This window comes from Diceros bicornis, chromosome 30 (assembly GCF_020826845.1).
Source record: "Diceros bicornis minor isolate mBicDic1 chromosome 30, mDicBic1.mat.cur, whole genome shotgun sequence".
In the NCBI taxonomy this organism is placed as follows: Eukaryota; Metazoa; Chordata; class Mammalia; order Perissodactyla; family Rhinocerotidae; genus Diceros; species Diceros bicornis.
The window spans coordinates 3228176-3250558 of NC_080769.1; the positions used below are offsets into that span (position 1 = coordinate 3228176).

The 22383-nt window shown below is 52.6% G+C and overlaps 1 protein-coding gene across 3 annotated transcripts; it reads right to left on the minus strand.

The window, feature by feature from the left end:
• Nucleotides 1-1364: 1364 nt before the first annotated feature.
• Nucleotides 1365-21046, minus strand: ZNF333 (zinc finger protein 333). Of its 3 annotated transcripts, none has more exons than XM_058525474.1 (11): nt 20845-21046; nt 17135-17258; nt 16650-16742; nt 15347-15429; nt 12120-12236; nt 10846-10933; nt 5160-5248; nt 4450-4576; nt 3952-4047; nt 3134-3204; nt 1365-2559 (listed from the first exon to the last, which is right to left on the minus strand). In XM_058525474.1, the coding sequence occupies exons 1-11, from the start codon at nt 21007-21009 to the stop codon at nt 1543-1545; spliced, it is 2070 nt and encodes a 689-aa protein (XP_058381457.1). In that variant the 5' UTR covers nt 21010-21046; the 3' UTR covers nt 1365-1542. The 3 variants fall into 3 exon arrangements, with proteins under 3 accessions (XP_058381457.1, XP_058381456.1, XP_058381458.1); XM_058525473.1 differs by having other exon boundaries at nt 1365-2637; XM_058525475.1 differs by lacking the exon at nt 20845-21046 and adding an exon at nt 18303-18951 and having other exon boundaries at nt 1365-2637.
• Between the last annotated feature and the right edge of the window lie 1337 nt (nt 21047-22383).

Consider the following 22383-nt stretch of genomic DNA (forward strand, 5'->3'; position numbering starts at 1 on the left):
TCTGTGAACCAGCAAGGGCCCTCACCAGACATCAGATCTGCCAACACCTTGATCTTGGACTTCCAGCCTCCAGAACAGTGAGAAATAAATTTCTGTTGCTTATAAGCCACCCCATCTATGGTATTTTTGTTATAGCAGCCCAAACAAAGACAGAGACCAATATTTATAAATGTGTAAAAGATTTTTAAACACAAATAATACACTTGATCCAGTGGACACACGTAGAATACATGGATTTCAAGCACCCATGAAGCCTTTATGCAAACTGACCACAGGGCCGGCCCGTGGCTCAGCAGTTAAGTGCGCGCGCTCCACTACCGGCGGCCCGGGTTCGAATCCTGGGTGCGCACCGACGCACCGCTTCTCCAGCCATGCTGAGGCTGCGTCCCACATGCAGCAACTAGAAGGATGTGCAGCTATGACACTCAACTATCTACTGGGGCTTTGGGGGAAAAAAGGAGGAGCATTGGCAATAGATGTTAGCTCAGAGCCGGTCTTCCTCAGCAAAAAGAGGAGGATTAGCATGGATGTTAGCTCAGGGCTGATCTTCCTCACCAAAAATAAAAATAAAAAAATAAAAAACTGACCACATATTAAGTTAGAGACTGCACTCAGCCCTAATAAACCACCCCTGCCCTCACCCCCCAGAAAAGACAATGTCATTACCAGTAAGAAGTGCATCTTGTTCACGTAACAGATGTTCAGAAATAAACAGTCCAGGTGCAGCCACACACAGACACCACTGGGGAACCAGGATGGTTGTGACTTGTGGCCACAGAAGCGGCTTTTACCCTCGTGGTCACGAGATGGCTCCTCTACGTCTGGACGTTGCATCTGCTTGTACAAAGACAAGAGATGGAGGGGTCTGGCCAAACGTTCCTTCACGACATCTTTCCCAGGAGTCACCTCCAGTGACTTCTCATTCTCATACTGGCCAGGACTGGGGACGTGGCCTCCCCTGACCGTAAGAAGAAGTGGGAGATGGAGGTTTAATAGAACACATTAACAATCTGAACAAAAAACCCAGGTTCTTCTGTGAGAAAGAAAGGGCAATTTGGGTAGGCAACTAGCAGGACATGCCACACTCGACCTAAAAGCAAATCTCAACAAATACCTAAGATTTGTTAACCTAAAGACCACAGACTCTGCTACAATGTAACTAAATTAGAAACCAACAACAAAAAGGCAACTAAAAAATAGCCAGGTACATGCAGGAACTTTCCACAATGATAGAAACGTTCTGTATCTTGAATGGGATCTTGGTTGCATATATGTACACATCTGTCAAACTCATCCAACATACACATAGGACTTATGCATCCTACTATAAGTAATAATACCTCTATAAAAATACACCCATGTACTATTATTTTAAAATTTAATTACAAATAATTCATGGGTCAAAGAATAAATGATAATTCTAAGACAGTATTTAGAATTAAACCAAAATGGAAACATTAGACATCAAAACGTGTGATGTTGCTAAACGAGCACTATGAGAGACGATGATAGCCAAATGTTTATGTTTTCACACACTGGAAGTTAACTAGCAAGGGGCCCGCCACACGGAGGAGACGCCGATACAGGCAGGCCGCCGTGCCTCACGTCTCCTCTCCCAGCGTGGACTCTTTTGTGCACAGTGAGTGAAGAGCTGTGTCTGAAGGCTTTCTCACACTGATCACACGCGAAGGGCTTCCCCGCAGAGTGCGTCCTCACGTGCACAATGAGGTGTGAAGACTGGCCGAAGGCGCGCCCGCACTCCTGGCATGCGTAGGGCTTCTTGCCCGTGTGGGTCCTCGCGTGCTTCCTGAGCGACGAGGGCTCACTGAAGGCTCGCCCGCAGTCCTGGCACACGTACGGCTTCTCTCCGGTGTGCGTTCGCATGTGACTCTTGAGGGTTGAGAGCCGACTCAGGACCTGCCCGCACGTGGCACACTCGTACAGCTTCTCCCCCGTGTGGGTCCTCTTGTGGACGTTCAGGTGGGTGCTCGTCCGGAAGGGCTTCCCACACTGGCTGCACACGTAGGGCTTCTCCCTGCTGTGAGTGCGCAGGTGCGTCTTCAGCGACGAGTGTTCCCTGAAGGCCTTCCCGCACTGACTGCACACAAAGGGCTTCTCTCCAGTGTGCGTTCTCACGTGGCTCCGCAGGGAGGACGGCTGGTTAAAAGCCTTCCCACAGTCCCGACAAGCATAGGGCTTCTCGCCCGTGTGGTTCCTCTGGTGCAAAATCAGGTTAAAGTTCCTGGTGAAGGTCTTCCCACACTGACTGCACTCGAAGGGCTTCTCTCCCGTGTGCACTCTCATGTGCCGCCGCAGGTTCGAGGAATACTTGAAGGCTTGCCCGCATTCCTGGCACTCGAAGCACTTCTCCGTGGTGTGAGTCTTCTCGTGCCGCAGAAGGTCAGAGCTGTATCTGAAGGATCGCTCACACCTGTCACACGCGTAGGTCTTGTCCCCACTACGGATCCTCTCAGGTATGAGCAGGTGAGCGGTCTGGAGGAAGGACTTTCCATTCTCTGGGCATTCATAGGGGTCCCCGCCAGCATGAATTCTCTGGCACTGAAAAAGTGGTTTGATGTTAAAGGGTTTCCCAAGTTCATGATATTTATAGAGCTTTTCTCCAGTCTGAGGTTGCTCCTGTCAATTGAGGAAAATATGAAGACCCAAGGCTCGAATACATCCATGGATATTGTCCCCCATGTGAACTGCGTGTAGGAGAAAGACATTTCTACAGCTGAAGCTTTCACCATTTTAGTGTCTGTACCATTTCTACCCTGAATTCTCGCAAGTGGACGTGCTGCCACAGAAAGCTATCATTTTCATTACTCTCACGGGGCTTCTTAGATGCAGACTTTTCTACATTGTTTATGGCTAAATTAAGTTTTAAACACTTAACATCTGTTCACATTTATGAAAATGGTTACCTATGGGAACTCTGTGAAGACACATCTTGATCTACATTTAGAATTTTCCCCCAATTCATGACATTCACAGACTTATTCCCAAGAAACTGCTTCCTCCTGGGTGAGCACCATTTGCCCTCAATCTCTCTGGGCTCTTGTACTGTTTTCTAACCTACAGCAAACCAGACTTTTCCTACTAAAGGACCAACAATAATCCTTGTATACCTTACCCTTTTCACACCGATGGATGGAATCGCCACAAAAATATCTTGGTTAGGAACTGAATCTTGAAGTTGAGAGCCTGAAATGAATTGGGGGGAAGAAAATTAAGTATGCAGAGGAGGAAACGGTAGGATGAAGGTGACCCAAAATGTAAGCAAGGCATGCATGGATTTTTTTTTTAATACTGATCCTAAATATGGGGAAAAATTGTGAAGAGGAGGAATGTATCAAAGAGTAAAGAAAAATTTTATGATATTTGGCTTTGTGAGGAGTTAGGTAATCATAGGAACAGGGGGTGGAAACAGCAGATAACTTACTAAGAAATGATTCTATGAAGACCGGGACTGACGCTGAGAGAAAGTCTTAGCAAGAAAGTGGAGTGGGGAGGAACTGGCTGAATATACGCACGGAAATGCTAAGTGTGAAGAGGAGGTAGGACAAATCTCTCTAAGACCAGAGTACAGCAACAGAGATAAGAAAAAAAAGAAGGTGGAATTCACTAAGGTGCTCAACCAAACACCTTCTCCGTCAAGGGCACTGAAAGTGCTCCCTTACTGACGATTTCCAAATCCAACACTCGCGTGACCGGGCAGAGCTGGCGTTCACCTAATCTGCCTGGCGCTCACCTGATCTGCGTGCCGCTCACCTGATCTGCCTGGCGCTCACCTGATCCGCCTGGCGCTCACCTGGTCTGCCTGGCGCTCACCTGGTCTGCGTGGCGCTCACCTGGTCTGCCTGGCGCTCACCTGGTCTGCGTGGCGCTCACCTGGTCTGCGTGGCGCTCACCTGGTCTGCCTGGCGCTCACCTGGTCTGCGTGGCGCTCACCTGGGCGGGCTCCTGGGAAGAGTCCCCTCTCGGTGGTCCACAGCTCTTCTCTTTGCTCCAAATGGGAAAAGGCACTGGGCGTGCACAGCTGATCTCCTGCTCGTGGGAAAACACGCATGGTGTGGGCAGACTGCTCCCGCCATGAATGCAGGGTGAATACCCTGAAGGCCTGAGGGGCACTGGAGACTGGAGCAGCAAAACGAGCATGCCCAAGTTCTGACGGGCAAGGCAGAGCCCTTCCACTGAAGAGCCACCAGGTCCCTGAGGACAGTGGGACTCTCTGGTCCCCAAAACCCAGGCCGTAGCTCAGGGACACACCTGAGAAGCCCAGAAGCTTTTACCCACGGAGAAACAGCAGTGGAGAGAGGACTTTCCACACTGTCAGCGCCATCAGGGCAGGACTCTGTCTTCACCTCTCAACCTCCTCGGCCAGCACAGTTGCTGGGGACCCACAGCACCTGCACGAGTGTCTGGGTGGAGCACAGAGGCCGGCCTTACCCACGGAGGCCAGGTTCCTGCAGTTCTCCAGCATCACGTCTCGGTAGAGGCTTCTCTGAGCAGAGTCTAGAAACAGCCATTCTTCTGGGGTGAAGAGCACTGCCACATCCGCGAAGGTGACCGGTTCCTAAAACACACACCCATCGCAGCTCAGCCCATCAATACTCAAGAGGATGCTGGGGGGCTGCAGGCCTGGGGAAGGGAGACGCCGTGAAGAGGATTTGCAGACAGGGTTCTGAGGTCTCTCGGCATCTGCCCCTCGGCTCACCCTCAGAACTAGCACTCCTCTCTCTCTTCCCTCTCTGAGCGACAGCATCCAAAAGCATGGCATCAAAGGACCTCAACTTCACGACAGGACTCAGCTACTGACAATGAGGCAGGAAGCCCCTGCAGATGCATTTCCCTCCAGCTCCAGCATCCAGCTGCATCCACCTCCACATGCAGGTGGCAGGCCAGAGAGAAATATGTGATAAATGACAAGGGGAGCTCACATCCTCCCTCTGCTTTCCCTCCTGACGCTCAGCGGAACATGGCACTAGACAGCCTGGCCAAGGTCTGACTGAGGGGGTGGGATCGTTGCCCACCCACTGCTGGAGGCCCAGGGCCTGGAAGCCTAGAGACCAACCCTGTGGGGTCAAGACTCAACAGGCCCCAAGAAGGGGACAAGGGGGCAAAGCAAGAAAGAAGAGCCCCAGGGAGTTCTTACTTACCCGTGGACAGGGGGTCAGCACCCCAGGAGCTGTGGCTTCTTCCTCTGCGCGCTCCTCCCGGAACCACGTGGGGCCCTGAGCAGGGAGAGCTGGAGGAGGAGAGGGGGCCGTGAGGGCCCGCGCCTGGCCTAGAGAGCACTCACAGGACCAAGGGCTGTCCACCCGGACGGTGAGTGACCACGTGTGCACACACTCACGGGGACACACGTTAACGTACACAGAGACACACATGCACATACGCTTGCACACACACCTGCTTAGACACACATGCACGCTTGCCACACAAGTACACACGCATACACACACAGACACGTACACAGACACACCACATATACGCTTGCATGCACGTATACACACAGACAAGCACACACACACACAGAAATATACAGACACTCGCAAACATGCACATACACGCACAGAAACACCCACACACACGTTTCCTCCATTCCATATCCCTAGAGCGCACAGTCTCACTTCACGAGCAGACCGAAGTGTCTGCAGCGCCCCTACTCCCCTTGGTTCAGCCCTGGGTCAGCTTTTCCCCCCTAGCTGCTCGGCCCGTCCCCTGCCCACTCTGCAGGGCTGGTATCGCCCCAGGACTTAGCACAAGTAGGGGACAGAGACCCGCCACCACCCTGAGTCTGCCTGAGAAGGAAACGTCCCTTGCTGCCTTCAGTTCGAGACCGTCCCTTCACCCAGGCGATTCCAGACGAGCAACTGACTCCCGACCAACCCTCACCTCCTGCACCCTCGCCCCTGCCTCTCCAAGGGACCATCCCCTCAGGGATTACACCTGCACCACGTCCAGTCCCTGACCCCACGTATTAGTGTCCTGGAGCTGCCGTCACAAAGTACCACACGCTGAGGGGCTCAAAACCACAGGGACGTATTCGCTCACAGTCTGGAGGCCACAAGTCTGAAATCCAGGTGTCAGCAGGGCCACGTTCCCTCTGAGATTCTGGGTGGATCCTTCCTGTCCTCTTCCTGGCATCTGGTGGTGGCTGGGTGTCCCTCAGCTTGCAGCTGTGTCCCTCCAATCTCTGCCTCCGTCGTCACACAGTCGTCCTCTCCCGTGTCCGTCTTCACCCAGCATTTTCTTCTTCTTAGAAGGACACCAGCCCTACTGGATTAGGGCCCGCCCTCACGACCTCATCTTAACTTAATGGCAGCGGTAAAGACCCTGTTTCTAAATGAGGTCACACTCACAGGGACCAGGGGTTAGGAGTTCAACATACCTTTTTAGGGGCCCCAATTCAAACCATAACACCCCACTTTTCCCTCTAGCTACTGTGCTCTGTTCCCCATCATGGACAATCAACCCTCTCTGTGTCCATTTCTCACCTCCCGCTCACTTCCCATCACCACCACTCCAAGGACCAGCACCTCACCAGGATCACCAGTGACCTCCCTCCGCGGTGGGGATCCAGCCGATATGTTCAGTCATCCAATTCCACCATCTTGAAGCCCACCATCCCCCCAGCTTTGGTGTCCACACCCCCAGTCTCCTCGGTCTCCTGTAAATGTCCTCCTCCGTCACAACACGGGTGTCCCCACATCATAGACCTTCCTCTTCTCATCTTGCTCGGTACTCTCTGCCTCGGTGGCAACCTTGCCCACTCTGGGCATCAATTCCATTCCCAAGTCTACCTGACAAGGCCCAAATGCCAGACTGATACTCCATCTAAACTCCAGACCCAGGCACCCAACCATCGGCTCCAACACCCCCACCCACCTATCTGGGGGAATGCAACTGGAACTTACCCAAAGGGAGCTAAAGGATGGGGCCACCGCCCCAGCAGGCAGAGGACAGAGCCTCGAGTCACAGAGGATTATTCTCGGGCCTTGAACCTGCCCATCTGGCTTTCGAACTTGCTTGAGACCTGTAACCCTTTTTCTCTCCCTTCAGGAATGGAAATGTCTATTCTATGCCTGTCCCATCACTGTATTTTGGAAGCAGAGAAGTTGTTTTCTGGTTTCACAGGTTCACAGTGGAAAGGAATTTTGCCCCAGGATGGATCACACCCCGAGTTTCACCCATCCCTGATTTAGACGATTTCTATGACGAGATTTGGGACGTCTTGAGTTAATAATACTTAGATGAAATTTTGGACTTAGAGTTGATGCTGGAATGGTAAAAACTTTGGGGACGTTGGGATCATGTGAGAGTATCTTGTATGTGGAGAGGATATGAGTTTTGGGGAGCCAGAGGGCAGACTTATGGGTTGAATTGTGTCCCCTAAAAAAATTATGAAGTCCTAACCCCCAGTACCTCAGAACGTGACCTTATTTGGAAATAGTGTTTCTGCAGATGTAATAAGTTAAGAGGAAGTACTAGTGGAGTAGGGAGCCCTTAGTCCCGCATGACTGATGTCCTTATAAGAGGACAGACACAGGAGGGTACAAGGCCACGTGAGGATCAGGCAGAGACGAGCGACGCCTCTCCACGCCAGGCACACCAAGGAAGCCAGCAACACCAGAAGCCAGGAGAGAGGCGAGGAAGGGTTCTCCCCTACGGGTTTCTCAGGAAGCGTGGCCCTGCCAACACCTTGATTTCAGACTTCTGGCTTCAGAACGGTGAGACATAAACTTCTGTTGTTTCATGTACCCCTCCAAAAAAATGCGCTCGTCACCTTCTTCTCAAAGCCTGTTCTTCTTCCAGGGTCTCTGATCTCAGGGAGGGACATCCCTGCCTCAGATGAGACATCTCACCCTGACACCCCACAGACCCCAATATAATCAAAAAAGACCCAGTGACGCCATCTCTACAAGGAGCCCCTCTCCCCTACCCCATGCCTTTTCCTCCCTCCCCCACTAACGCCTACATCACACCTTTCCTTTCTGGACCCACTTACATGTCACTCCCTCAGAGGGCTCCTTCCTGAGATCTCTCCTCAATATCCTTTTCCCTAAGAGGACCCTCCCCCTTTCTTCACAGCCCTGACCTATGTGTAACCAGATGTTTGTTTGCTTCCTTAGGTGTTTGCTCTGTCACCCTCAATGGACTGGAAGCTTTGGAAGAACAAGCCTGGAAAGTTCTTTTTCCTTTCACCCCCCCCATCCACCACGTCATGCTTGGCACACAGATGCTCTGGATTATCTGGTAAATCGACGCGTGCGTCACTCAGCAAATGCACCGCCTGGTAAACGGACACGTGCGTGGCTCAGCAAATGCACCGCCTGGTAAACGGACACGTGCGTGGCTCAGCAAATGCACCGCCTGGTAAACGGACACGTGCGTGGCTCAGCAAATGCACTGTCTGGTACATGGACGCATGCGTGGCTCAGCCAATTGTCTCACCCAACCCCCTGCAGATGTCTGAAATCATCCCAGGCTTCCTCACTGTGCAGACAAGAGTTACACAGCAAGCCTGACCATTTTCCTTCACAAAGCCTGCTGGCAAGGCTGGCCCTTGGCTGGCCTGTGGGAATTTGCATTTGGGCAGGGCTCCCCCCACCCTAATAAGAGAGGCTCACTCTGGTTCAACTGTACAAACAACGTGGTTGATGCTGAACACCTGCCTTCCCTCCAGGAGCCTAGAATTTGGTACGTGCTGGGCAGAGGGTGCCCATGTGACCAGCCCCCATGAAAACTCCGGGCACTGGGTCTCTAATGAGCCTCCCTGGGAGACAACACTTCACACGTGCTGTCACAACTTGCTGCCGGGGTTATTAAGTGCCAGCATGGTCGGGTTCTGGTGAGAACACGGTGGCTTGTAGACAGCCACCTTCTTGCCGTGTCCTCACATGGCGGAGAGAGAGCTCTGGGGTCCCTTCCTCTTCTTATAAGAGCACTAGCTCTATGGGATCTGGGCTCCACCTTTATGACTTCATTTAACCTGAATCACCTCCTTCAAGGCCTGGTCTCCGATACAGTCAAATTGGAGGTTAGGGCTTCAATGTATGAATTGGAGACAGGAGGTGAGGGGGCCAGTCCATAGCACCTGGGGACATTTTTGGTTGTCACGACTGGAGGGGGGGAGCCTTCCAAGAATTCATATGTTGAAGTCCTAACCCCCAGTATCTCAGAATATAACTGTATTTAGACACAGGGTCTTTAAATGGGTAATTAAATTAAAATGAGGTCAGTAGAGTGGGCCCTAATTCAATATGACTGGTGTGCTTACAAGAAAAGGCAATCTGGACACAGACACGTACAGAGGGAAAACACAGAAGACGGCCATCTACAAGCCAAGGAGAAAAGCTGGGACAGATCACAGCCCTCAGAAGAAACCAACCCTGCCAACACCTTGATCTTGGACTTCTGGGTGATAAACTTTTGTTTTGGTACTTTGCCATGGCACCCAAGCTAACTAATACAGAGGGGTGCTACTGGCTTCTGGTGGCTGGATGCCATGGATGCTGCTCAACATCCTGCAGTGCACAGGACGGCCCCCCACAGCGAATGACCGGGCCCCAATATCAGCAGTGCTGAGGTTGAAAAACCTTGGTCTAAGCTTAAATTTCCCAGAACTCCTCTCTGCCCCTCCCCCCAAGACAAAGTCATCATCTTATATGCTTCCATTGCATTCTGGTCTTTATTTTTAAAAATCTGGGGGCGGGCCCCGTGGCTTAGCGGTTAGGCGCACGCGCTCCGCTACTGGCGGCCCGGCTTCGGATCCCAGGCGCACACTGCCGCACCACTTGTCCGGCCATGCTCAGGCAGCGACCCACATACAGCAACTAGAAGGATGTGCAGCTATGACATACAACTATCTACTGGGGCATTGGGGAGAAAAAGGGGGAAAAAAAACAAAAGGAGGATTGGCAATAGATGTTAGCTCAGGGACGGTCTTCCTCAGCAAAAAAAGAGGAGGATGGGCATGGATGTTAGCTCGGGGCTGATCTTCCTCACAAAAAAAAAAAAAATCTGCCCGCCCAGCCAGACTGTCAGCTTCAGCAGGGAGAGAGTCAGGGTTTTGTGTCCGATTGTTTCCCAGTGCCCACAAGAGGACAACCACAGAGCCCTTTGAGAGTACTTCATGAGCACAGTGTACTCCAAAGTACTTCAAGAGCATAGAGTACTCTAAGTATTTCAAGAGCATGGAGTACTCCAAGTACTTCAAGAGTACTTCAAAGCAGAGCCTTGCCCAGGAGGCTTACCAAAAATACATGGACGAACAACACATAACTTAAATCTATAATACAGATTCCAATGCAAGACTGGATGATACTGTTAAGAAAAAGAGTTTATTACTCCTACTAGAATGGAAGATGGAAGGAAACAAAAGCCTTGCAATTAAAGCTAAGACGTTATCTGTCCTCCAGAACTAACTTTTTCCCCCACTTCTTGGGAGATGTGGCTTTAACCTCATTTTTTAAAAGTCCAGTTAAAACATCTGTCATTTATAGTCAATTCAACTGTAATTTTCAGCATCGACATGATTGTGTAGTGAAGAACTTAACCTACCCAAGGAGAGGTCTGGCCTTTGCCACAGCTGAATGGGGCCTGCTCTTTCTTAACAGAAAGACCCAAGACCAAAAAAAAAACCAAGAACCCAGCCCCCCATCCTCAGAAAGCACCTTCCCCGTGGACACATACACTGAGAGGTGACTGTCTGTACCCTCTCCTTGCGGGCAGGCAGAGCAATGCCTGCAGGCGGAGGAGGTGATGGCGGACACGCAAGCTCGCAGATGAAACACAGCCCTGGGGGCCCTCTGGCCACCAGTCTACCCAGAGCTCACTCACCAGAACCACCGGCCACCCACAGGCCGGGGAGGCCCAGCGCAGGTACAGGCATGACCACCCTCTGAATCCGCACAGCCGCCTTCAGCCCCTGGACAGTGACAGGGAGAGGTTAGAGTCACCCAGTCGATGGGATCCGCTCACAGCTGTTCACCCCGACTGAAGTGGCAGGCCCGGCCCTACTTTGGGGAACACACTGAGAAAAGAAGGCACCCGCCCTGTTGACCTTATCCAGGTTTACCCAATTCTTCAATACCTGGTTCAGCCCTCTGCTAGAGCTGCAGCTGCAAGATGGGATGGGGAGAGGGGCCGGGTGGGGAGCAGCCTCTGAGCAGCCTCCAGCAGAGGGGGAAATGCTGGAGCAAGAGGGGCAGCGGATGGCCAGCGGACGAGGGGCGAAGCGAGGACACGGAGGTGGACCCGTGCAAACGAGGGCAGGTTGGGAAGTTATTCCGAAAGGAAGCCGTGGAGGGGAGAAAGGACCTGAACTCGCCTCGACTGGCCGCTGCCTCGGGGAAGGTGTCTGACCCAACCTGCATTTCTAAGGGATGCCTCTGGCTTCCGTGTCCAGGGTGGGGCCCAGTGGAAGCAGGAGCCAGTCAGGAGCAGCTCCCAGGGTCCAGAACTAACAGTGGCTCTGGGCAGGGTGGTGGCAGCGGGGACAGGAGGAGCAGTCAGAGGTAGGTCATATTTTGGAAGAAACGCTCGCAGGACTTGGTGGCAGACGGGAAGTAAATGTGGCGGGTCCCTCAGGGCAGGCGATGGGCAGGGGCGGGTGGGAGAAGGCCCCTTCTTCTCAGGGCGGGGCTCACAGCTCGCCTTAGAGCGTCCTCTGATACTCTCCACCTCGGTAGGGAAACGCAGGGCCCTGAGCCAAGTGGGCTTCACCAGCCTGGACGCTCTTCGCCCGGCCCTCGCATCATAGGACCCGCTCATTCCTGTAGGTTTCCCGCTCATGGACGGGGTGGGAGTGAGGGTGGAAGGAGTGGAGGAAGCAAGGCTGGACCAGGAGAGGCGGGGCCCCGGTGCTAGCCCCTCCCCCAGGCTGCTCTCCCCTGACACCACCATGGAGATACCAGCACTCAAGGCAGAAACACTAGGGCCTGTTCAGCAGTTCTTACCTGGAGCTAACCCTGGGCCTCCAGTGGGTTCCCAATTCCCAACATTTGGCCCTAGATTCCTCCCGCCCCTTCTGCCTCCCCAGTTACAGAAATCCCGAACCCCAGGCCTTCCTGGCTGGGCTGGGGCACTCACAGCAGACCACCTCCCAGGCTTACTGTGTATCCAGAAGACCAAGGCGACTCCCAGAGAGCTGGCCGGTCCTCTGGAACCGAAGGTGTCCCCCTCTCTCCCATCTCAGGCCTGATCTGCATCCTCGGGTCCAGCCCTGGCCCCTAGGAAAAGGTGTGGAGGGTGCTGAGCAGGACAGAGGTGACACTGCGGCTGCTCTTAGCCACAGAGACCCTTGGTTTTGGGGTAGCAGTGCCGTCGGAAGGCGGGGCACACAGGTCTGGCAGTTTCAGTGACTCCCCAGTGGCTCCCCTACTCCACTGTGGGCGCCAGCCACCAATGACACTCTCCAAGGACTGATCACACAGAGACGGACCTGACCCCTTTCTGGTTCAGGGGGCCCTGGCCACAGGTTAGGCCAAAAGCCCTCGGAGGCACCGCAAAACGTTTTACTACAGAAAGGCTGGGAGCCCTTGGTTCAAAATACGAACATTGTTCTGTTTTTTCTCAGATTCTGCATTTGTCTGCTTGGCATCCATCAATCACTGGGCCAACTACTGGCCACAGTTGTTTACATCTCTCCTGTGGTCCAGAGCCCGCACTCTGAACCACCTCCTTCATCTGATGCTCACACTAAGCCAATCACCCAGGCCGGGAACCCGATAACTGGGGACAGCCCCTGCACCCCAAGGTCCCCCAGACTTACTCACTCGCCAACTCTAAGCTGTGTACTCTGCCCTGCCTTTCCTGCAGAAACCCCAATAACGGCTCTGGCCTAGACTCTCCCCTCACTCCTGTCTGCCTCCTGACTAACCCTGGTGCTCCACCGCCGCCGTGGGGCCCTGTGTGGCGTGGAGCCCTCTGCTCTCAAGAAATGTAAGTCACAAAAATCTTCTTTGAGGGGCACTGGCCTCTCCGTGTTGTCACTCAGCCACCTCCGTAAATTAAAATCCACAGGTACCATGTTGAGACAAATGCTTTCATCAGAATAATCTTGACACAGACCACTCTTCCTGAAGACGAGGTTTTCAGGAGTTCGGCCTACTTGTTCAGCACACACTTACCGAGCACTGCAGTGTGAGCACTGCAGTGTAAGCACTGCGGAGACGGCAGAGGACAAAAGTGCCAACACCCCAGCCTCCAGGAGCAGGTGTCGTGGTGGAGAGGTCGCGCCGGCGAGAGGCAGCACGGGGGGCCTGGGACGGTGACAAGGCTGAGCATGGAGACCCCCCTTCCCCAGCCTCCTTTGGCTCTTCTAGGAGCAGCCCCCCCCTCTGTGTGCCTGCCCCTCCCCTGGTGTAGCTGGCCAGGAGCGGGGGCCACGGGGCCTCGGCCTGTCCCTGGCCACCAGCACTCATCGCCACAGGACAGGGAGGCCGCAGAGCTGCCCCATGGGCCCCAGTGATGGAGACAAGGCTCAGCGATACCCGTCACAGCCCAGAAGGGCTAGCTGAAGAGTCAGCGCCATCAACCAAGTAGCGGGCTGTGTGACTCAGGCAGCAGATCCTCAGATCTAGGCTTTGACAGTGGCCTCCAGAGTTCGGCCTGGATTCGACCCCAGCTCCAAATCCAGCTCTACACTTATGGGCTGTGTGTCTTCAGGGATGGACTGCTCAACTGCTCTACACATGTGGCCAGAGTGGACCTCCTCTGTCTGCTCAGAACACTCTGTGACCGCCCATCTCCTAGGGCTCGGATGCAGCAGAAGCCACTCCTCTCCCACACTTGGTGCCACCACTGAGCTGGGAGTGGAGTTCTGTGGAAGGTGCTAGAACCTTGTACTGAGAGGAAAGAGCCCACAGAAACCAGAGAGGACACTATCCCTGGTGGGTCATCCTCCCTCCCTCACATGGTCCACCTGCGGCTCCAGTGGGGGCCTGGAGACGCCTTCACGCGCTATCTGTTCACTTCTTCATTCAACGAGCACTGGTTGCGGGCTCTATGACGACGCACAGAAGGCTCTGATGGGGTTACTGCAACAATCACGTCAGACGAGGCCCCTGCGACCCAGCAGCTCCAATAAGATATTTTCAGATCCTAGGGTCTCAAAAACCTTGCACCCCTCCCCAAGCAGTAACTGGAGAACACCCGTTACCAAAAAAAGAGTGTAAGCCAAGGACAAGGAGGACCTGGGCAGCGGGGAGGGGTCTCAGCTGCCCTGGGGTCTGCTGCGGGCCACGCTGCGGTGAGGGTCTCAGCTGCCCCGCGGCCCACACCAGGCTGCGCAGGGTTGAGGCTCCCCTTGCTCAGGGCAAAGGAAATGAACAGAGGTCTCTACAACCCGGGCCATGCCACCCCATCCACTGGGCCAGCAGCTCTGACGCTCTGAGCCGACACCACCCATGGCAGAGGTGGCAGGGCGCAGACTCAGGGAACTCAGAGATCTTACTGGCTCTGGGACAAACAGGCCCAGCCAGGGGTGAAGCTGGCCTCTGTGTGTCCCTCTATCCAAACCCTAACCCTAACCCTCCAAATGCCCAAGAATGGGAACCCAAACCTTGGCAAGTCCTGCAATTTGGAGAGGCAGGAACTCGAGGCCAAAGCTCACGTGCACTCTCTCGTGCACTGGACGCTGGTTCTGAAGGCTTTCCCACGCTTTGGAAAGGGCTTCTTCCCGTGTGGGGTCTCCACTTGTCTCCTGAGGGCTGGGGAACCCCGACAACTTTCCCACGTTCTTCACAATCAGAGTGGCCCTCTCTCCTGTGCTTCTCTTGTTCAGATCCAGATTATTCCCCCAGAAGCCTTTCCCACCACAGTGAAAACATCGGGTGCCTTCTTTCCAGGCAGAGTTTGCTCCTGGCAAGGGGCGAGTGATGACGAAAAGCCGCCAACATCCGGCCTCGCCCAGGGATGCTCCTTGGCAGAGGCACGTTTCCAGCATGTTCAGAGCTGTGCTTTGGAACGGTGGAGTTCTTTGAGGAGGCTGCAGGCTCCACCACAAGGCTTTCCCACACCTGTAACTTCCATGGGCTTCTCTCCCCGGCGGTCTGTTTCTGCTAACCGCTGAGGAGTAAATCGTACTGCACACGATCCACGTCTGACTCTCATGGATGGAAACGTTTACTGGGGGGAATCTTCTAGGAAGAAAGAGTCTTGAGTGACAGGTGGGGTTTGCCAAATTCACGAAGTCAGGCATGGTCCCTTCAGACTGTGGGAATGTCCTTGAGGAAACGCCCCGGCTCACATGTCCCCCTGGCGCTGGGTGCACCTCAACTCACGAGTTCCTCAGCTTCTCCTAAGAGAGGAACGAAGACCAACCCCCCAGGAATCTTACCATGTGCATGTCACGTGGTGAATTTTCCTCCAAAATAACCCGCTCAGGAGTAGATGCTTTGGGTTTAAGCTGAGATTCACAGTCTAAAATGAATTGAAAAGAAAATTAACTTCTTTCAGAAAAAAATACTGGTATGAAATTGACACACAAAAAATATACAGGCGCTTTTTTTTTTTAACTTTGACCCTAAACTTGGGAAGGTACTGAAAGGAAGAAGGCATCCATGAGCAAAGTGAGACTCTTAAGAGTAGGGCTGTGTGTGGAATCGAGGCGGAAAGGAGAGGCTGTTTCCCAGCAAAAGATTCTGTGGGGACTGAGACTGATGCTGCTGGAGCGAGAGCATTAGCAGAGAAACAAGTAAGCAGCAATTAGACAGAGAACATACTGAGAAATGTCCAAGTTAAAGAGGAAGTGGACAGTCCATGTGGGCAAGGATGTGGAGAAATCGGAACCCTCATCCACCACTGGTGGGAACGTAAGATGGTTTTAGAAAGCAGTCTGGCGGTTCCTCAAAAAGTTAAACATAGAGTTACCATGTGACCTAGCAACTCCACTCCTAAAAATAAACCCAAGAGGACTAGAAACATGTCCACACGAAATCTTATACAGGGATGTTCACAACAGCATGATTTATAACAGCCAAAAAGTGGAAACAACCCAAGTGTCCATCAACTGATGAATGATAAATAAAATGTGGTCCATCCATACAGCGGAATATTATTCAGCCTTAAAAAGGACTGAAGCACTGATTCACGCATGGACAAACCTCAAAAACATCTTACTGAGTGAAAGAAGACAGACACCAAAGGTCTCATGCTGTACGAGTCCCCTGATATGAAATCTCCAGAACAGGCAAACCCAGAGAAACAGAAATTAGATCAGTGGTGGCCAAAAGCTGGGGGGGGAGGGGACGGGGAGGGACGCTCATGGGGACCAGGTTTCCTTCTGAGGTGATGGAAATGTTCTGGAGTGTATCACTTGCACAACTTTGTGAATATACTAAAAACCACTGAATTGCACACTTTAAAAGGGTGAATTTTATGATATGTGAGTATCTCAATTTTTTTAAAAAAAGAGAAATTGGAACAGATCTTTTTCTGAGACCAAAGATAAGTATGAGAGGAGAGCTAGAATGTGAAAACAGAAGAAAAGCTAAAGGAACTTATTTGAGAAACCTCACCCCAAAGAGCCTTTAATTCCCTGCAGAATAAGGGGCCTTTAAAATGCTCTCAGCCTGACACTTCCCAGTGCACCCCCCCCATCCAGATGGGTCACAAGATCCACCCCCCACCCCGGTACTCACCCACACCCGCGGCGCGGAGAATGCCTCGTGCTGCGGCCCTCAGCTCTCCTGGCCCCAGCCGGGAGCGCAGACTGGGTCTGCACGGCGCAGGCCCTGCTCCGGAGGAAGACACGCGTGCTGAGCGTGGCGGGCTTGCGGAGGAAAACAAACACCCGCCCAGGCCTGCCGCTTCCACGGGGCCTTCAGCTCGGGGTGCTGAGCAAGCACAGCCCCATTTCTACGGAACTCAGGGGTGCTCTTTCCTATGGGCCCAGACCACAGACACCCCCTGTCTGCCCCGTGGGGCTGAGGCTCCCGCAGCCCTGAAGCCCAGGACCAGCAGGCCCTGACCACAGAGAGAACCAAGTCAACGCAGTGCAGGGAGCCCTGTTGCCTACGGAAGCCAGCACACGGCAAACCCCACGAAGCCCACGCCGCACCTCTGTGCTCACTTAAGAAGCGTTCGGCGCCTGCACACGGAAGGACGCGGGAGGTGCCAGCCTTACCCCAGGAGGCCAGGGCCTGGCAGCTGTCCAGGGTCAGGTGTCCGCACAGGTGCCGCCGCGCACCGTCCAGCAACGCCCACTCCTGGCTGAGGCCCACCGCCACATCCTCCACGGTGACTGATTCCTAAGACAGCACACACATGCCGGCTCAGCAGGGACCACCCCACCACTCTGCAGGACATCCGGTCATCGCTGGGAAAGGGAGACCCAGCGCAAGAACCTTCCGACAGGGAGCTCTCTCCACACCAGGGCTAGGCAAACCCGCCGCCACCTGCTCTCATTAATAAAGTTTTATTGGCGCACAGCCACGTCTATTTGTTTACCCATTTCTACGGCTGTTTCTGTGCTAGAACAGCAGAAGTGAGTAGTTGCTGCAACAGAGATCACACGCCCCACCAAGCCAAAAATATTTACTTTCTTTTCATATTTGGACAAATCTGAAAGGATAAGCTTTGGCTCTGTCACTTCACTGACCAGTGATGGCACAGCCTGTACTTCTCAGCTTGAAAGAGTTTTTCCTAAACTCCTCCTTTAAGGCATCACAAGTTTGGGCTTGACCTCTTAATTTTTATGATGTGCCCAGGACCCCTCCCCAGACTCACATAAGCATTCAGCCATCTCTTACACCTGTTAAAACAGGACTTCCATTGCATGTGAGAACCTTTATGGTATTTTAATTTCAGAATTCTCTGCCGCAGCAATGCCCAGTAAAGCTCTCTGTGATGATGGAAGGTTCTGGGTCTGTACTTCCCAAAAAGACAGCCAGCAGCACAGGTGGCTAGTGAGCACTTGAGAAATGTGGCTCCGGCAACCGATAAACGGAGTTTTTGATTTTACTGGATTTTAATTAATTTTCATTTAAATTTATACAGCCACCTGGTTTTCTGGTAGGCCTCACGTGGGGCGGCGGGGATGGCCCTGGAGGAGCTGTGCAGTCAGACTCGGGAACTGGGCACAGAGCCCGCGGCCGCTGTGGGGACCTCTTCCCAAGCCGCTTCCCTCTGGAGGTCACTCACAGAAAGGTCTCCAGGTCCCCTGGGGCAGGGCTGAAGATGCCCCACAAGTCCCCTCCCCTTCTTCCTCAGCTGGGGGACAGGGAGAGAGGGGACAGGAACCAGAGGATGTAATTATTCCCCCACAACCATCCCAGCTCCCCCAACCCCCTCACCATGACACCAGCGCCAGGGTTTAAGGTCTCAGGAGGCGCCCTCCCGCAACAGAAGAGAGACCGGGGTTAAGGCGAGGGGGAGGGTGGAGGCAGAGCACCGAGCAGGGTATTCCACTTTTGTGGTAATTCCACTTTTGTGGACCAGCAGGGAGGCCAAGCGAAAAACCCTGACACGGAATTTATCTCAACAAGCAACTTACTGGGCCCCGAGCTACCTTTCAGACCACAGCCCCTGACCATTCCTACCGGCTCCTCTGACTAAGAAAAGGATCACATCTCCTCTATAATCCCTCAAAATACCTCTAACAGCCTCTACTTTTCCCCCACTGCCCTTATCAGGTTGTGATTTTTATACTTATCTGTTGAGGTGATTTTGCCTCTCTCTCTCCAACTACAACAGAAACTCTCCTAGTACAGACCTGTGTCCACTTTTTCAGGACTCCAAACCCTGCCACCAGCACAGCACTCAACTAAGTACTTTATATACTAGAGGTTGGCAAACTTTTCCTGTAAACAGTCAGACACTAAATACCTTAAGATCTGTGGGCCATATGGCCTCTATAGCAACTACTTAACTCTGTGATTGTAGCACAAAAACAGCCATAGAGAACACATGTGTTCCAATAAAACTTTATTTATAGAAATCAGCATTGGGGGCCGGCCCCGTGGCTTGGTGGTTAAGTGCACGTGCTCCAATGCTGGTGGCCCGGGTTCGGATCCCAGGCGCGCACCGAGGCACCACTTCTCCGTCCATCCTGAGGCCGAGTCCCACATACAGCAACTAGAAGGATGTGCAGCTATGACATACAACTATCTACTGGGGCTTTGGGGGGAATAAATAAATAAATAAAATCTTTAAAAAAAAAAAAAAGAAATCAGCATTGGGTCAGACTGGCCCACAGATGTGGCCCATGGGCCAGTTTGCCAACCCCTGCTCTATATCACGTGGTAGAGAGAAAATATCAATCACCAAAGTCTCTCATTCTGCCTCCTACATGCGTCTCAAACATTCCAACTTCTCCAATTCCACAATCGCCTTCAAGCCCCAATACCATCATCTGAGTCCTGAACTTTCTCAAGCTCCTATATATATGTGGACCCTACATTCATTGCTGCCCATCCTAAACTGCATGCTTAATCCAGGAGCTGTGTTTTGCCTAAATCACAAATGAAATCATGTCACTCTCCTTCTTAGGACTCGCATTCAGTGGCTTCCCAAGAGCCTTAGAACAAGGCCCAAAGTTGGCCAGGACCTTCAGGGCACTGCCTTCCTCGCCACCAGGCTCATCCACTCTGTACTTTGTTTTCTCTACTTTAGCTCTCCCTGCCTTTCTTAGCTCCTGGAACACACCAGGCTCTGTACTGCCTGACGGATTGTGCATCTAGAATGTTCTCTCAAGTCTCCTCCCCACTCCTACTGCACAGCCTGACCCCTTGTCTAGCTACATACAACTCTTGTGTTAGGTTCAAACATTTCTCCTTTTAGGATGTTTTTCCTCACCTCCTCCCCAAGTTCTCCTGTGACATGTTTCCATATCACCCTTGTCGTTATTCATTTAAAATCTGCTTCCCGGCTGGAATAAAACCCCCACGGGGCAAGCACTATATCTATTTTGGTTGCATGATTCCCCCTGTACAGGGCCCAGTTCACAGAGGGCCCCCCCAAGGAAAATGTGCCAAACAATCCACACTCCCCAAGAATAATTCAGTATAGCCAACCGAAGAAGGCACACGCCTGCACACACAACACAATATAACACCACAAAAATCGAAAGTAAAAATGACTGTTCAATATAACATAAATCACAACACTCGATTACAGATGTCTTTAAGACGCATTAATTCTTTCAAAAAAGGCAAGGTGGGACATGTATTCCGTTCGAAAACAAACACCTCACTCATTAAATTGAAATCTGATGTTCAGTTTTCCTCCAGAATTAATTTTTTCCTCATTTCTCAGTAGAAGTGAGCCTTAACCCTATTATTAAAAAAAAAAAAAAAGAAGACATTCCATTTATGGCCAACTCAATTCCAAGTCCCAGTAGGAACAAAGCCTATGTCATCCTTTTCCTGGAGTCCCATATGTTTTGAAGCTCTAGGGCGACTTTCAGGCTTGGGGTGACGGCTGGAGCGACATGAAGAGAACCGAACAGTCTTGCTTTTCCTTGATGATAAGACGGGTGACATAACTGAGAAGTAACTTCTCTGAAGACACCCTCACCTCACAGTGAAATGAAACTGATGTCCACAGCCCAAGTAAAAGTCACCAATTAAAAGCTCTTTTAAATGAAAGAAAGAAAAGAAGGAAGGGAGAGAGAGGAGAGGAAAGGAAAGCTAACAGGCCCTAAGCCAAAGAACTGCAAAATGTCAACCACCGAAAAACTCTGGCAACTAACGCATCCCCTGATGGCGGGTGCACCCCATTCTTTCAATTCCCTCGACAAGGCGCCCACATGGATCTGCACACGTAGACTCAGTGCTAACTTTCCAACTGCAGAGCCAGATCACAGGAAATAAGACAGAATACCGAATACCCACGAACCAGGGAGACGGGGGAGGGCGGGTGCGGGCTGGGCGGGCCGGTCACCCCGGCCCCGAGCTGCGGGCCCCGGCCGTACTTCGTGACTCCCCTTCCGATGGACGACGGCAGTCTTGTCCCCCGGACGGGGGTAGCTGAGGGCGGGGTGCGGGCGGGGCGCGGGCCCATGCCGGCCAGGCAACTCGGGGCGGCAGCACCTCGGCCCGGCCGGCCGTCCCTCCGGCCCTCCCCGCCCCGCGAGGGGCCGGGCCGCACCTGCAGACGGCCCGGAGACACTCCCACCGCAGCGCGCCGCGCCGCCGCCGTGTACTTCCGCTTCCGGTCCCGGGGCCGCCGGGAGCGGAAGTGGCCGGGGGTCTCGCTCTAGGGGCTGAAGGGGCTTCAGGCGGCGGCGGAACGGTTGAGCCCTTCTTCATCCGGCCTCCGAAGAGAAATTCTAGTTCCGTTCCCGGGGGAGAGAGACGAGGGTGGGAGTGGACCTGGAGAATGGGGTGAGGGGCGGGGCCTCTGCCCGACGGGGGGCTGGGGGCGGGGCTGGGGCCCGGTGGGCGGGGCTGGGGCCCGGTGGGCGGGGCCTCGCTGGCTCGTTGCGGTGCTCGCTGTTGAACTGCCTTCTCCCTCTTCCCTTCGCCCCCTCTGCCTTTCTCCTCGGTTTAATCCAGTCCCCTACGAAAACATACCCATACGTAAGACTTTTTTTCAGAATTACTAATTTCTTCTAAAAATAGAGTTATATATTTTATTTCTTCTACATCTTGCCTTTCGCTAAAAATAAGATGTGAAAATCTTCTCAGATGGAAGATCTGAGTGTTCTTTTTCAAAATTATGTATTTGTTATGTAGTATAAATAATACACATAGGAAAGTGCGAAGGGCGGTTCTCACTCCATCCCCAAGTTTTCCTCCCCAGAAAACACGACTTAACCAGTTCCCTGATACTGTTTATGTGTCAAGCAGACGTGTGTATTATTTCTTTCAATAAATACCTGTAGGTCAGTTGATTGCTACATGCGAGGTGCTAAGGTTGCAAAGCCCCTTGCTGCAAGGGCACTTCGATTGGAGGATTGGAGGGGAGATGTGGAGAGAGAGATGAGGTTGATCCATTCCTGTAAAACTAACAACACGTTTTGTATGTGATGTATTGACAGAATATTTATTTTTTAAAAACTGATAAGGAGGGCCGGCCCCGTGGCTTAGTGGTTAAGTGAGCGCACTCCACTACTGGCGACCTGGGTTCGGATCCCGGGCTCGCACCGACGCGCTGCTTCTCGGGCCATGCTGAGGCCACGTCCCACATACAGCAACTAGAAGGATGTGCAGCTATGACACACAACTATCTACTGGGGCTTTGAGGGGAAAAAATAAATAAATAAAATCTTTAAAAAATAAATAAATAAATAAAAACTGATAAGGAGATATGGAAGAAAAACCAAGAAATTTGGCATAGTTGGTTGGAAAGCGAGCCTTGAAGGATGAATATTAAGTCATGGGGAATGGTTAGTGCAGTGAGTGGGAAACGTTGCAAGTTGGGGGGACAGTGTGA

Bases quoted from the DNA above. Each gene is read 5' to 3' on its own strand.
- ZNF333 (XM_058525473.1), bottom strand. From the start codon at position 21,009: ATGGGCCCGCGCCCCGCCCGCACCCCGCCCTCAGCTACCCCCGTCCGG. The intron at 17,259-20,844 runs GTTCGTGGGTAT...GTGCTGTCTTAG, and splicing joins CGCCCTCCCCCGTCTCCCTG to GAATCAGTCACCGTGGAGGA. The intron at 4,577-5,159 runs GTAAGTAAGAAC...TGTGTGTTTTAG, and splicing joins TGCTGACCCCCTGTCCACGG to GAACCGGTCACCTTCGCGGA.